This window comes from Petaurus breviceps, unplaced genomic scaffold (genome assembly GCF_028583685.1).
Source record: "Petaurus breviceps papuanus isolate PSGF00001 unplaced genomic scaffold, PetGlider_PUasm1.0 520, whole genome shotgun sequence".
Classification (NCBI taxonomy): domain Eukaryota; kingdom Metazoa; phylum Chordata; class Mammalia; order Diprotodontia; family Petauridae; genus Petaurus; species Petaurus breviceps.
This window is the reverse complement of record NW_027186354.1, coordinates 803,064-817,588: the sequence shown is the minus strand read 5'-3', so window position 1 is coordinate 817,588 and position 14,525 is coordinate 803,064. Positions and strand designations below refer to the sequence as shown.

General features: G+C 45.9%; 1 protein-coding gene across 4 annotated transcripts in view; it reads left to right on the top strand.

Moving 5' to 3' along the window:
• CNTFR (ciliary neurotrophic factor receptor) overlaps nt 1–14,525 on the top strand; it is a 101,474-nt gene that overhangs the window by 57,185 nt on the left and 29,764 nt on the right. For all 4 annotated transcript variants that reach the window (XM_069101919.1, XM_069101921.1, XM_069101922.1 and 1 more), the window contains exon 3: nt 6,305–6,535. In XM_069101919.1, the coding sequence (XP_068958020.1) occupies nt 6,305–6,535 (231 nt within the window). The remainder of the gene's footprint in view (nt 1–6,304; nt 6,536–14,525) is intronic.

Sequence of the window (14,525 nt, the reverse complement as noted above, 5' to 3'; positions counted from 1 at the left end):
CGTCTCCCTGTCTCCCCTCCCAATGTCAATTTCACTGACTCCCTGCTCTGAACCTAGACTTACTCTCCCCCACTGTTTCCCCTGCCTCACGAACCCCGCTCCCTAACCCCCTCCAAGGTCAGTTTCACTGATTCCCTATTGTCACCACCCTCCTTATTTCCTTGTATGTTCTCAGCCTCAATGTTGCTTGATGTCAATCTCACTGATTCCTTCCTGTACCCCCAACCTCTATCCCCCAACTTACTCCCTCATATTTAACTCCATAGCACACCCCCCCCCACACACACACACCGTATGCCTTTCCTTTGTGTTGATTTGATTTAAAAAATGGACAAGAATTTGCAAGGGCTATAGGAGATGTGGGGACAGGACAAGGGTGGGTGAAAATATTGAGGAACCAAAGAAGATCTCTATCCTCCCAAATGTAACTTTTTCTTTACTTTTGTATCATTTTTCATTCTAATGGTTATTGTGTAGCCTTACTAGCACTGTGACATCAATATTCCTTGTTACAGTTACTCCTTTGTCTTTGTGTTACTGCATTATCCTTGTCATTGTCTCTCTGTTGTCCTGTTGGGTCATTGTTGCACTCTGCTGTTTTCATGTTATGGCATTGTTTCACTGTGATTTTCTTTTAATGACTTACCGACTCAGTGGTTTCACTAGACGGTCAGTTCTTACATCTTCTCATGCAGCTGGATGGACCGGAGATGCTGCCTGGGCCTCAGGAGGTCTCTGGGGGGGGCAGGAAAGGGGGGTCCTTTGGAACATTTCCTTTAAGTTCCAGATTCTGGAAACAGGATTCCAGAGAGCTGGAGTTGGGTCTCCTGCCCAGCCCTGATGGAGGGTGAGAATCCAAGGTGGGGCCAGCATTCAGAGCTGGGGAGGGAGAAGCAGAGCTCTTAGCCTCTGGTCATTGGATCTCTTAGGAGGAGAGGAGAGATGGTGGGGGCCAAGGAGAGTTTCACATCTGTGTTTCAGGCTGGCTTCCTGGGGCCTATTCCACTCCATCCATCCTGTCCCTGCCATTCATCTGTCTGTCTTCCTCCTAGGGAAAGGGGTCAAAGGGGGATGGGAGAAGTAGAATAGTTGGACTTTAGGTATAAAGTCTGACAGGCAAGTGGGGGAGAAGCCCCTTTCCCACTGGAAAGGTCCTCCTCCCCCTCCCCAAAACTCTTTCTTTCCCTAACTGCATAGATAGGAACGTAATCTCACAAAATAAAAGAATGTAGTACTAGAAAGGATTTTTAAGGTACTGAAGCTCCACTCCTGATTTTTAAAGATTAGGACACTGAGGGTTAGATGTGGAAAGTCCCCCCTCCCCCCAAGGTTACACAAGGACATATCAGTGTTGGGATTTGAATAAGAGGTTCTCACTCCCTGTTCCATTGCTCTTTCCTACCTACCTTCCTTACAGTTAAATCAAAGAATCTAATTCATCCAAGGACATGGGAAGAGGGGAAGAGAAGGGAACAAGCACTTATTAAATGCCTACTGTGTGCCAAGTACTGTATTAAGTGCCAAGCACTTCATACATTTTCTCTCATTTGATCTTCATTACAACTGTGGGAGGTAGGTGCTATTACCCTATTTTATAGTCGAGGAAACTAAGGCAGAGGTTAAGTGACTTGCCCAAGGCCACACAGTAAGTGTCTAAGTCCAGATTCGAATTCAGGCTTTTCTGACCAGGTCCAGTGCTCATTCCATTCACTTTGCCACCAGTCGTATAGGTCTGACATCAAAAGTTAGACCAATCAATAACAGGGCAGGGGTGACCCACACCCTCTAGAGATTCTCATCTCCCCACATTAAGGGTCTGAGGATGTTACAGGGAAATTTGTTGGAATTTAGAGCCAGAATTTCCCCAGAGGTTGGATGGAAGTGTCTCTTCTAAGACCAAGGTATGGGAACCATATCCCCTCTCCTCTTTGACTTAGAGCTCTAAATGGGAGGAGAGGATGCATTAATATGACTTGAGCCCAGATACTAGGTCCTGTGACCTGACTGAGGGAATGGGGCTCCAGGCCTTCCAATCCCCTGAAAGATTGGAGGCCCTTCGTTAACAAGTGTAATTAAGACTCTTTGAGGATAGACTGGGCCTGGCCTTAATTGGCTTGTTAACAGGAATCCCCCCCAGACTCAGCAGGTCTACTCTCCTGACGGAGAAATAATTAGCAGGAATGTTAATAAGAAGTCTTCAGAGGCTCAGGCTTTAGGTACAGCCACCCAATCATCCAGCAGCTATTTGAGTGGAATCATTTTGCTATTTATCCATCTGTCTCACTAAGGGAGGTGTCTATCTGTCTGTCACTATTCTATTGACTATTTCACTGGATAGGATGGTAGGAGGGGTAAGCCTTCCATTCATTCATCTATTTATCTGTCCTGCTTATTGGGCAGGATCTCTAGGAGTAGGTGAAACTTTTGGAGGGATTAGGTTTTTGTTAATTTTCCTGATCCAATCACTCTCTTTTCTTCTTTTCTGTCCCCTGCACTCACTCTTCTGTGCTGGAGCTGTATATAAGCCAAGTTGTAGGAAGGAGCAGTTAAGAGTTCAGGCCTATACTCTGGAGAAACTATTTCAAATAAATAGAATTACAGCCACCCCCATCTGACCTACTGTCCCCTTTGAGGTCAGAAAAGCTTTCCTGCTGTCACCTGAGATTATTTCTTTGGAAAAGGGGTACATATGGGCATCCTTGTGGAGGTGGTGGGAGATATCTGTTTTTGGTGAGAGTTAATGCCACAGAGCACACAAGTATGTGAGGAAGTGTGACACACGAATGTTTTTGCAGTTTGGGGTGCTGGGAGCCCCCAAATGCAAGGGGACAGGGTGAGTCTACCTCAAAAGAATTCGACCACTCTTCTTTCAGTCAGAATAGTGAGGTTAGGTTTGAGTGATTGAATTCTTTCAAGACAGACTCCCATGTACTCTTTCATTTCAGGGTCCCCAACCCCCCAAACTACAACAAATGTGAGGGGGTGAGATAACTTAAGAACTTCATTAAATGCTGGAAAGCACATTTAGCAGAGTTGCATGTACCAGTGTTCTTTGATACTGGCTAGCAGAGGACTAGAGGGAGGGTTGTTGGCGTGATCAGCTAGTGCCTCCCTACCCAACTTCCCCACCCCCACCCCCATTCTCAGAAAGAGGAGAAGCTAGCCTTAGGGTAGGGTGATAGAGGCAGGAGGAGAGCCAAATAAACAGGCTGAAGTGTCTGTCCATTTATCATTACTCCTGACCCTTTCCAATGGGTAGAGCACTGGACTTTGGTCTCTATGGGGAGTGATAGAAGAGCAAGAAGGCAGCACCCTTACCTCTTTCTGCTCCCCATCTTAACAATCTGCCCCCCCCCTTCCTCCCTATATAAATGCATGTTGCAGCCGAAATAAGCTTCTCCGTATTCTGTGAAAGTCTCAGCTTTGCTCCTGCCTCCAGCCACACAGGTGCATTTCCATTCCCATCCTCTGTGACAGTCTACCTCCCAGACATCTTTGAACCCCGCTAGTTCTAATGCCTCCTCCTCCAGAGGTGCAATCTCCAACCACTCTAGCCAATGCTGATCTCTCCCATTTTTTATTTCCCTCCACTTGGAATCCTAGCCACATACTTATCTTTTTCTTTGGGATCTCCACGAACATATATCCTCTCCTGAGCAGGTCCTGAGCTCTCTAAGGGTGTGACCTATGTTATCTTCTTCTCTGGCACCTGTCCCCACAGTGCAGCCAGCACAGGGTTAGGCATCCAAGGTGTCTTAGTAGACACCTAATGACTTTCGTTCCATTCTCCTAATGCAGGGAGAGCCATTTGGAAACTTGTGGTATGGTAACAGAAAGCACCTTTGCACTGAGGGAATTTAGAGTTGTTCATTTTACCAGATATCTATTAGATGTTAGTATTAGATCAGGGGAACTATCAAACAGTGGATAGAAGTTAGGTCTTGGAATCAGGAAGATGTAGGCTCAAGTACTGTCTCTGACACATGCTTAGTAATGTGACCATGGAGTTACCTAATCTCTCATTGACCCTGAATACATCTCTAAGACAAGGCCTCTCAACCTGGGGTTAAAGGCTCTTAACATTTTTTTTGATAACTTGTTTTTCAAGATCATTAGTTTCTTTTATAATATTATATATTTTATTTTACTTATTCTGAGAAGGGGTCCATAGGCTTTACCAGACTGCTGGAAGGATGCAGGACACAAAAGTGATTAATCATCCCTCCTCTATAAATTATATATAAATTATAGCCAAGTCACAGATTTGCAACAGTGCAAGGAATTTCCACACCAGGAATTCCTCCCACCAATGACATCACAGGTCCAGTTCATCCCTTCATCTCTTCCAATGTGCCATGTATAGAGTTGGTCCATGGTGACACAAAGATGAAAAGCAACACAGTATCTGTCCTGCAAGAACTGACATTCTAGTAAAGGATCGAGATAGATGCATAAATTATGATAATGAAAGTCAGAATAAGACCGGGGGCACAGGAGAAGTCTCACATTGTCTCCAGGGAGAAGGGGATGGAGATGTGATACAGAATGATCAGGGAAATCTTCATGGAGGAAGTGGCATCTAAACTGGACCTTGAAAAGGGAAGATCTCAGATAAGGTAGGAATCTCTTCCAGACATAGAGACTTCCTGCCCCCAAATTTGGAGAGTTAGATCCGTTCCTCAGTCTTTCCTAGGTCTGATGTCACAGAGGGTAAGAGAAAAGGACAAATGAATGACCCTGAAAGGAATGGTTTGGTCTGATAGGCAATGCTCTGGCCTGGAACTTGGGGAGACCCTTAAGAGGAGGTTGTCACTCTGTGACCTTGGGCATATGGCATGAGACCTCCTCATTCCTACTCTCAACTGTGTGTCTCTTCCCTTTTACCCTCTCTCCATATAACAGTATCTTCCTCATTCTCTAACCTTTTTCTTCTTTCTCTCTTCCTCCCACCTCCCTCTCTGTTCCTCTATGTTTCTCTACACCTTTCTCTAGCACCACCCCCCTCAATTTCCCCTGTCTTTCGTTCTTTCTATTTCTCTGCCTTCTCTCTCTCTCTTTGACAGGTGCTCCCTTGTCCTTCAGCTCAGTCACGCCTTGGTTGCTCAGGACTGGGGGGAGGAGGAGGGTGTTGGTTTTGGCTCTGACAAGCCCCCTCTCCTGGGGCAGGTGAGCTGACAGGCCTGAGTGCCTTCTCTCCCCCTCAATCCTGCCTGGGCAGGGTTCGATTCCCAACACCAGGTGACAGCTGCATAATGATCTGTCTCCAGGCCCCAATTGTTTTGCCCATATTGTTCTGCCTGCTGCTGCTGTCTGGGCCCCACTCCATGTTCAGGGTTGTGGGGTGGGGGGAATAGAACATGGAATAATAGTTTGCAGGCTGACAGGAAAGGGAATGGAGAGTGGGCACAACAATGAGTATACTGAGGACACAGGGATATTAGGGCCGTGGAGGTACTGGAAACACGTGCACAAGGATTAAAAGGAATCATTTTCTAGAGATTGTGTCAGAACCAAAACCTGTCTAGGGTCTTCTGTGTCTGAGGTCTCAGAATGGAGAATAACTGGGCTTCAGGGGTGTGTGTGTGTGTGTGTGTGTGTGTGTGTGTGTGTGTGTGTGTGTCTGTGTCTGTGTGTCTATGTCTGTGTCTGTGTGTGTGTGTGTCTGTGTGTCTGTGTCGGCAGAGGTGGTCTGAGTCCAAGGATGTATACAGTTAATTCCTTCTTGCTTACCAGTCTGTGAATTATCTGGAACTTTAGCACTGTTCTGTCCCCACAGACGTCCTCCCAAAATAAACACTATAAAGCAGGATGTTGCAAAATAAAAGGAATTTATCACATTGATTCTGGAGTTGGGATCAGAGTCAGACACTGTTAATAGCCTAGTTAGAATCAATGTCAAGTTTGGGGTAGGTCTCAGGGTGCCGTTCATCTGGGATCAGGACTAGGGACAGCATCTGGTTTGACCAGCATCACTGTCTGGTTTGGGGTTGTTGTTAGGGCCAGGATTATCAATGGAAGAAAAACTCAATTTACATTTCTAATCTCAGATACCAGGTTCCTTGAGCACATTGAAGCTAGGTCCAGTGATAAAATATTTTAAATGAAGAAATTGAGCTATTGGTGTGACAGTCACAAAACTTTATATACACAACAAATATTTAGACTTTCACACACATGGGTTTGGGCAGCAGAGATAATGAAAGATGTGAGGTTCAGGAGGGAGTGAGGTTCAGTTTTTGGGTGGGAAAATTGTCTTTCACAAAGCTGAGATGTCTGGGATGACCTGTCATTTGTTTCTTCCCAGATACTCATGTGCTGTATGAACGCCTGGGCTCAGATGTGACCCTTCCCTGTGGGACAGCAGCCTGGGACACAGCAGTCACCTGGAGGGTCAACGGGACAGACCTGGAGGCTGCCCATCTTAATGGCTCCCAGTTGGTCCTTGAGGGCCTGGACCTTAGCCACAGTGGTCACTACGCCTGCTACCAGGGTTCCTCCTGGCACCTGCGATACCAGGCCCTGCTGCACGTGGGCAGTGAGTACATGACCCTTGATCCTGACCCTGACCCAGATGAACAGGATAACGAGTAATGATATAGTTTTCCTGAGCCTGTCTGGCTTATGGGTGGTGACAGTGAGCTTGTACTCTTAATCGTGTTGTACATGGGCAATGACTCTGATCTGTGCCTCGGTTTTCTCATGTAAAATGGAAGAGTTGGACTAAGTGATTGAAAGTCCCTTCCAGCTCTCCGCCAGGATCTATAATCCTGTCATCTTTACCTCAGCTCTGGTTGTTTCTTCATTTACTTCATGATTTTCTCCTGCTAGAGAGGTCACAATGGGGAACCAAGAATCCAAAAATGTCTTTCTCTGGGATATTTTGGGGACAATCACCAGTTCTCCCCTTGAGTAGGTATGACAGTCAGTCACTCCCAAGTAAGTGATCTCTGCCCTCAGATATTTGAGAGTTGACTTTCTAATACTAGGGGGCCATGGATTTATCTAGATGCCCTATGGTAGTGAGGGCAGTAGAATCTCATGTGAATGTTTGAGAGAGATGGCAGAAGGAGTGTCAGAGATTTGAGATGAAATCCTGGCAGCAACTTCCATAAACAGTAATTAAAGTGAAACTTGGGTAATCTGAGAAATATCCCCTTGGGGTAGGAGTGTGGGAGTGCCAAGTGTCCTTCTGTGTGTATGTAGGAGAGGTGGGTTGTGTGGTCTCCTGTGTGACTGTGCATATCTTTGTATGAACGTGGCTGTGATTATGTGACTACATGGTTGTCTGAGTGTGATTGTGTGTGATGATGTCAGTGATGGCGATTGTGTTTCTATGTAATATGCCTTAAGCCTAGGGAGCTCTGGGAGACAGGACTTAGAAAGCCAGCAGGGCCATTGACCACACAGATACACTGATAAAGGCTGAGCTAATGGGACTGGGGCTGCTCAGGCCTAATCAGACAAGGGCATTGGAGCAGAAATAAATGTAATTGCTTGTAGTTTAATGTCTTCAGAGTCAAGCTTCCCCTGCACTTCCACCCCCTTTTATAACTGGATGCAGCTTCAAGTGGAGGAATAGGAATCTAGATCCTTTCCCTGCTGCCCCATCCTACCCTCTGGGTATGGGTAATCTTCACCTCTACAGATACCTGCACAAGGCATTGATTCCAGCCCTGTGTGCTCCCCCTCTCCTTATCTGGAGAATGGACACATTTCTCACCAGAGTTGGTGTTAGGGCACTTGTAAGGTGTGGAATAAGAACTGCACAACAGAGTGAGTTGTCTGAGAGGCTAGTGGGGTGGGGTGGAAACTGAAGAGGATTCTGAGGTGCCTTTGTTTTGGGTGCATGCCTGATGTCTTAGGAACCATTTGGTTGAAGAAAAAAAGAGTTTGAATGAAGAATAGTGTAAAAATTAGAGCTCTTGCCTTTTGACTCTGTCTCTGTCTGTCTCCAAGTCTCTTTATGTCTTTCTCTGACTCACACACACACACACACACACAACTGAGAAGATGGAATTCTTTCTCTGATGGAGAGGGATGGAGTGTGTGTATATACTGGACAGTTAGCTAGTCCTGCCCCACAATTAAGAGGTAGTGTGTCCTGGAGGCTTTTAAAGCAGGGAATAGGAAAACTTTGGTTAGAGTCTCTTCTCTGATAAAGAGTGACTGTAAAGCTGGACAAGCTACTTAACTCCATGCTTAATGTAGTAGTCACTTGATAAGTGTTTATCAACTAACAACTAACAACTCCTACCCTAGACAACTCTAGAAGATTAGAAGTTGCAGAAAATGTGCTGCTCTCACTTGGTAGGAAGGTTTTTTTTTTCCATTTTTCAAATGCTTTATTAACTTCTGGTTTACATCATTCATTTTTGCCAGATTTTGAGTTACAAATTTTCTCTCCGTTTTCCCCCTACCCACTGCCCCAAAATAGCAGTCCCACAGGATATCTCCTCCTCCAATCTGCTCTCTCCCATATCTTCTCCCATACCCCCTCTGACTTTTCTAGTAGGTCATGGTGGATCTCTATGCCCCAGTGCCTGTATATCTTCTTTCCCAATTACATGTAAAATAGTAGTAATAATAGTATATATGTATATATAATTTTAAACATTTGATTTTAAAACTTTGAATTCCGAATTCATTCCCTTCCTCCCTTGTCACCCACCCTCACTGGGAAGATAAGCGGTTCAGTATAGATTGTACATGTTTAGCTAACGCAAAATATTAACATAGTAGATATATTGTAAAAGACTGACTATATTTCCCTCCCTCCTATCCCACCTCCCACTTGTTCTATCCTCTGCTTTGATACTGTCCCTTTTCAAAAGTGAGTGCTTCCAACTTCCGTTCCCCCAGCCTGCCCTCCCTTCCATCATCCCCCCTCTCATCCCCTTCCCCCTACTCTCCTGTAGGGTGAGATACCCTATTTAGTGCGTATTTCATTCCCTCCCTGAGCCAAATTCAGTGAGAATAAGGTTCACCCATTCCCTTTTGCCTTCCTATTCTTCCCCCTTGACTCTTTATGAGATAGTTTACGACATTCTGTCTCTCCCCATCTCCTCTCATTATATTCCTTTCTCATCTCTTAATTTCCCCTTTTAAGTATCATCCCTTCCTATTAAATTGGTCCTGTGCCCTCTATCTATATATACCTGTAAGCATATATACACACATTCACATATGCATTCATATGCCGATATACCCTCTGATATAGACATATATATATATATATATTCCCTTCAACTATTTTCATACTGAGAAAAGTTTCATCAGCTACAATTATCGTTTTTCCATGTAGGAATGTTAATAGTTCAACTCTGATAAGTGGCTTATGATTTCTTTTCCCTGTTTACCTTCTCAAGCTTCTCTTGCTTCTTGTATCTGAATGTCAAATTTTCTGTTCAACTCTGGTTTTTTCAGCAAGAATGCTTGAAAGTCCTGTATTCCACTGAATGACCATATTTTCCCCTGAAACATGATACTCAGTTTTGCTGGGTAGGTGACTCTTGGTTTTAATCCCAGCTCCCTTGACCTCCGGAATATCACATTCCAAGCCCTTCGATCCCTCAGTGTAGAAGCTGCCAGATCCTAGGTTATGCTGACTGTGTTTCCACAATATTCAAATTGTTTCTTCCTGGCTGCTCATAATTTTCTCTCCTTGATCTGGGAATTCCAGAACCTGGCTATAATATTCCTAGGAGTTTTCTTTTTGGGATCTTTTTCAGGAGGTGATCGGTGGATTCTTTCAATCCTCTGGTTCTAAAACATCAGGGCAATTTTCCTTGAGAATTTCTTGGAGGATGATTTCTAGGTTCTTTCCCTGATCATAGCTTTCAGGTAGTCCAATATTTTCCAGGTCAGTGGTTTTTTCCATAAGATATTTCACATTGCCTTCTATTCTTTCATTTGTTTGGATATGTTTAACAGCATCTTGATTTCTCTTAAAGTCACTAGCTTCCCTTTGCTCCAATCTAAATTCAAGGGAACGATTCTCCTCATTGAGCTTTTGAGATTCTTTTTCCATCTGACAAATTCGACTTTTCAAGGCATTCCTCTCCTTATTGCCCTTTTGAACTTAAGGTATGATTTTCCTCAGTCAGGCTGTTGACTCTCGGTTCATAATTTTCTTGCATCATTCTCATTTCTCTTCGCAATTTTTCCTCCACTTCTCTTATCTGCTTCTTAAGGTCCTCTATGGCCTGTAACCAGCTTGTATTCTCCTTTGAAGCATTTGGTGCAGGAGTTCTGACTTCACTGCCTTCCTCCTGTTCCATGCTTTGCTCCTTTTTGCCCCCAAAATAGGAGTCTAATGTTGGAGTCTTCTGTTTGTTTTGCTTCCTTTATCTGGTCATGTCGCCCCTCAGTCACTTGACCCCTGGACTTTTTGCCATAGTAGAACTCTGCTGCCAGACAGGGGAGCTTTTGTCCCAAATTCTGGGGTTTTCTCAGCTACTGGAGGTATTGGGTGCCCTCTCTGAGGCTTCCACACTCTCTGGCAAGCTGGTCATGCACCCCAGGACCTCCATTCTAGATCGCAATCCAAATCCAAGCAGGTTAAAGCAAGAGTGATTAGCCCTCAGACTGGTCACTTGGTCCCCCTACACTCTGCAGGCCAGGAACTAAAGCTGCAACATGCCCCCAGCACAACATTGGAGCGTCTCAGTGGCTTCTCACCCTGGGGGCAAAAGCTGACGCACTCCCAACTACTGGTCCCAAAGTCCACACTGCACTGACCTCTCACTTTGTCCTTTGCATCTATGTGTTGATGAATCTGGAAATGGCCACAGCTGCTGGTGATTTGGAGTCCCTCTGGCCAGAGGCTGGTCAGGCCCTTTTTTAGCCTGGGGCTAAAATCTCAGGGTGTGGCTGGGCTCAGCTCCCAGAACACTGTGCTGGCTGATTCCTGCTGGGCTGTTCTCAGTGGGAGATTAGCTTCTCTGTGTCATTTTGTGGGTTCTGCAGCTCCAAAGTTTGTTTAGAGTCCCCTTTTACACGGATTGGGGAAGGTGGAAGCTGGAGCCCTGCGGAGGTCCTGCTTCCACTCCGCCCCCCTGTTTTTTGTTTTGTTTTTACTGGGAGCTTCCTATACCATTGGATTGTGAATTCCTTGTCTTTGCATTCTCAACACCTAGCACAGTGCCTGACACTTAATGTTTGCCTAATGAATGTTTATTGACTGATGACCCTAGTGAAATCCCACATCCAGTCTAAAATAGAAAACCATACATTGTCACCAAGGCCTCTTTGAGGAGCTTGTACAAAGGGGAGAAAGTAAAGAAAGTTACTAGGATGGCAGACATCTGGAGGCAGGGATATCATTTTTTTAAAAATCCTATTTACAGTATGTGTGGGAGGCCTGTGATTTCTTCCTGGCAGGGAATTCCCAGTGTGGAAACTCTCTTCACAGTCATTGTTTGGCCATTCATCTGCAACTACTAGTTTTGCACGTTGCCTGGGGCTCATTATTGAACATCTACTCCCTGGAAGGCTTTGTGCTAGGTAGAATATAGAAACAATAAGCACAGTCCCTGCCCTTGTTGAGCTCGGCTAGTTAGACACAAAATATACACATGAAACAGAGAATGGCACTTGGTGATCCAAAGTCAGAGTGGCTGGCTTACATTCTAGTTCTGTAATGAATTGAGAAGGGGGGAGGCCAGCGTGGACTGGAATAGTTAGGGAGGACTTTTTGGAAAACGCTGGACCTGCCCTGGAATGAGGGATGAGTAAGATTGAGACTAGCTGGGAGGTATGTGTGGCATGAGAAATGTACTTAGGCTAAGAGTGGGGAAGGTAAGGAATTGAGGATACCAAGTAATCCAGTTTATTAACAGTGGGAGCTAAGTAGGCTTGGATCAGTTCATGGAGCCCTTGAATGTCAGGTGAGTCTGTATTTTGTTCATTTGACAGTAGGGAGGTATGCCATGTTTCTGAGCAGGGGCCTTAAAGTGCTCAGAGAACTATATGAGAAAACTTATTGATCTGGCAGTGGTAGCAAGCAGGGCCTCTGCATTCATTGGTCCCAAGAAATCTCAACTGAAGAAATTAACTTTGCCAATGCAGGTTGGCACCTTTTCTTCAGCTTAAGACCTTGGAGTGTTGCCTGGGACACTAAGAGGTTAAGTGAGCTGCCCAGGATTATACTGTTGGTATGCTAAAGACAGGATTTGAACCCATGTGCTCCTGGCTCCAAGACCATTTCTGTTCACTATGAAATAGCTGATACAGTAGCATTAGAGAGCATTACCTGGAACTTGGATTTTTGCAAATCATTGTTTATTGACTCGTGTGAGCATTGGAGGTCTCCAGGCAGAGATTAGATGGAGCTTGTTGTTCCTGGGGATGTCAAAGGGAAGATTCCTGTTTAAACATGGGTTGAACTAGGACACCACCAAGGTCCCTTCCAATGCTAAGGTTCTATGAGTCTATGAGATCACCAAGGTAGCGAGTGGTTCAGGAGCTGAGGACCAAACCAAATGAAGTTCATTTGGGAGCTGGAGGAGGGAGAGGAAAAAGAAGATTCTTGGAGCGGCTCCCAGAAGCTGGGGCAGGCAAAGAACTTTGTGCCTTCACCTTGTTCTAAAACGGGGTCCCTTGGGGTGCCTTCACTTCAGGGGTACAGCAGGCAGAGGTAGGAAGAGAGCCAAGTGAGTTCAATGTCCCCAAAGTCAAGATAAGGAAGGAACCAAGAAAGGAGGGTGGTGGTCAATGACAGCAATGCTGCAAGCAGGCCAAATACACTGGTGGGTTTGATAATGGGAGTGACCTTGGAAAGAGCAGTGTCAGTAGAGAGGTGGGGACAGGAGCCAGATTGTAGGATGTTGGGGAGTAAAATATATAGGTCTGGGTGTAAAGTTGGAAGTGGGTGGATATTGTTTTAAAGGAAGGTGCTTCAGATAGGCAAGACCTTGAGCATATACGTAGATGAGATGTGTGTGTATATATGTATGTATGTATGTGTCTGTCTGTCTGTCTATCTATCTATCTATCTATCTATCTATCTATCTATCTATCTATCTATCTATCTATCTATCTATCTATCTATCTATCTATCTATATCGAGAGTTTGAACAGACTGGGACACGAACAAAGAGATACAAACACAGGTCCCAGTGAAAACAGTAGACTAGCTTAGGGTTCCTGGGGCCGTGTTGTGAACAGCCAGGTGGAGTCGATCAGGGAAGCCCTCTGGGAAGAGAGGTAAAGATTGCACTTTGAAGGAGATCCCATGGACCCAGTGAATCCAAGAACAAAGGTTGGGAGGCAAGTGGTGGATGGGGAATTGAGGAACTCTGCCTGGATGTGGATGGTGGATGTTGGGGAGCAGTGGGAGATAAGGCTGCAGACGGAGCTTGGGGACAACTTGTGGAAGGCCTGGAACGCCAGGCTAAGGAGTTTGGCCTTTATTCCTCAGGCCAGGTTTTGAGCCAGGGAGTGTAGAGAAGAAACTTGTTTGGGGAAATGGGGCCTGGGGGGGGTGGAGCGGGGAGGAGGGCGCTGTGTTTAGCTGGCAGAGTTGCTCCTCCGGGGGCCAGGCTGGGCCAGGCTGGAAGCAGTGGGGGTGTTTGGAGAATTTTAGTGACTGGGCTTTCCCTCACACACACACTACACCCCCCCCCCCCAACTCCTGCCCTGTTAGGACGTTCGTGCTGTGGGCTCCCATCCCTGGCCTGCTGGCGAGATGAAAGGAAAAAACATGCGGTTTGGTGGGAAAGGACATGGAAAAACAACTGAATTAGGAGCAAAACAAACAAACCCCTCCAGGGAGCTACACACACACACATGCACACGCACACGCACATACATGTGGACACAGGCAAACATGATTATTTGCTCCTAGGTGGGTACCTTCACTCATGAAAAGAATTCCACATTGACACAGATAGTCAGACCCATATACACAGTCTTCCTCCGGACACAGGTCTGTGCATTCACACTTACAAATACACACGTGGGCACAGACAGATGGGCATGTTGATGGACCCGTACAAGTATGCACGAGTGTGCACATGCACGCAATACACTTCTGTAGCTGCCCAGACATAATCTTCACGCACTGATAGACACACTCATTAACACATCTGTTTGGGGCTCTGCACTGCCTCACAACCACACACACACAGTTTTGCATACACAGGCCCGCCTCTTTTTCTCATATACAAGCTTACACCCTCACATATACACTGCCGCACACAAACCTTCCACACTGACACTCTCAGACTCTCACGCTTGCCTTCTCTCCCTCATCACCACTCCCCTCCCCCCCTGCCTGGGAGGGGGGCCTCTACTCCTCAGCTGGACTCCAGCTGCACAGAGTGGCTCCTTTTCTTCCTTTTCTTTGTTTTTCTTTCCTCCTTTCCCTCAGAGAAACCTGGTCCCTGTCAGAGAGGAAACCCAAGCCCTGTTCCCAGCCCTGGGGCCCCAGGGCCAGACAGCTATGCCGGCCACCCCCCTCCTCCCTGTTGCAGGCCCACCCGTTCTGCCCTCCTCTGCTCAGCCTACTCTTGTCCCCAAATCAGAGA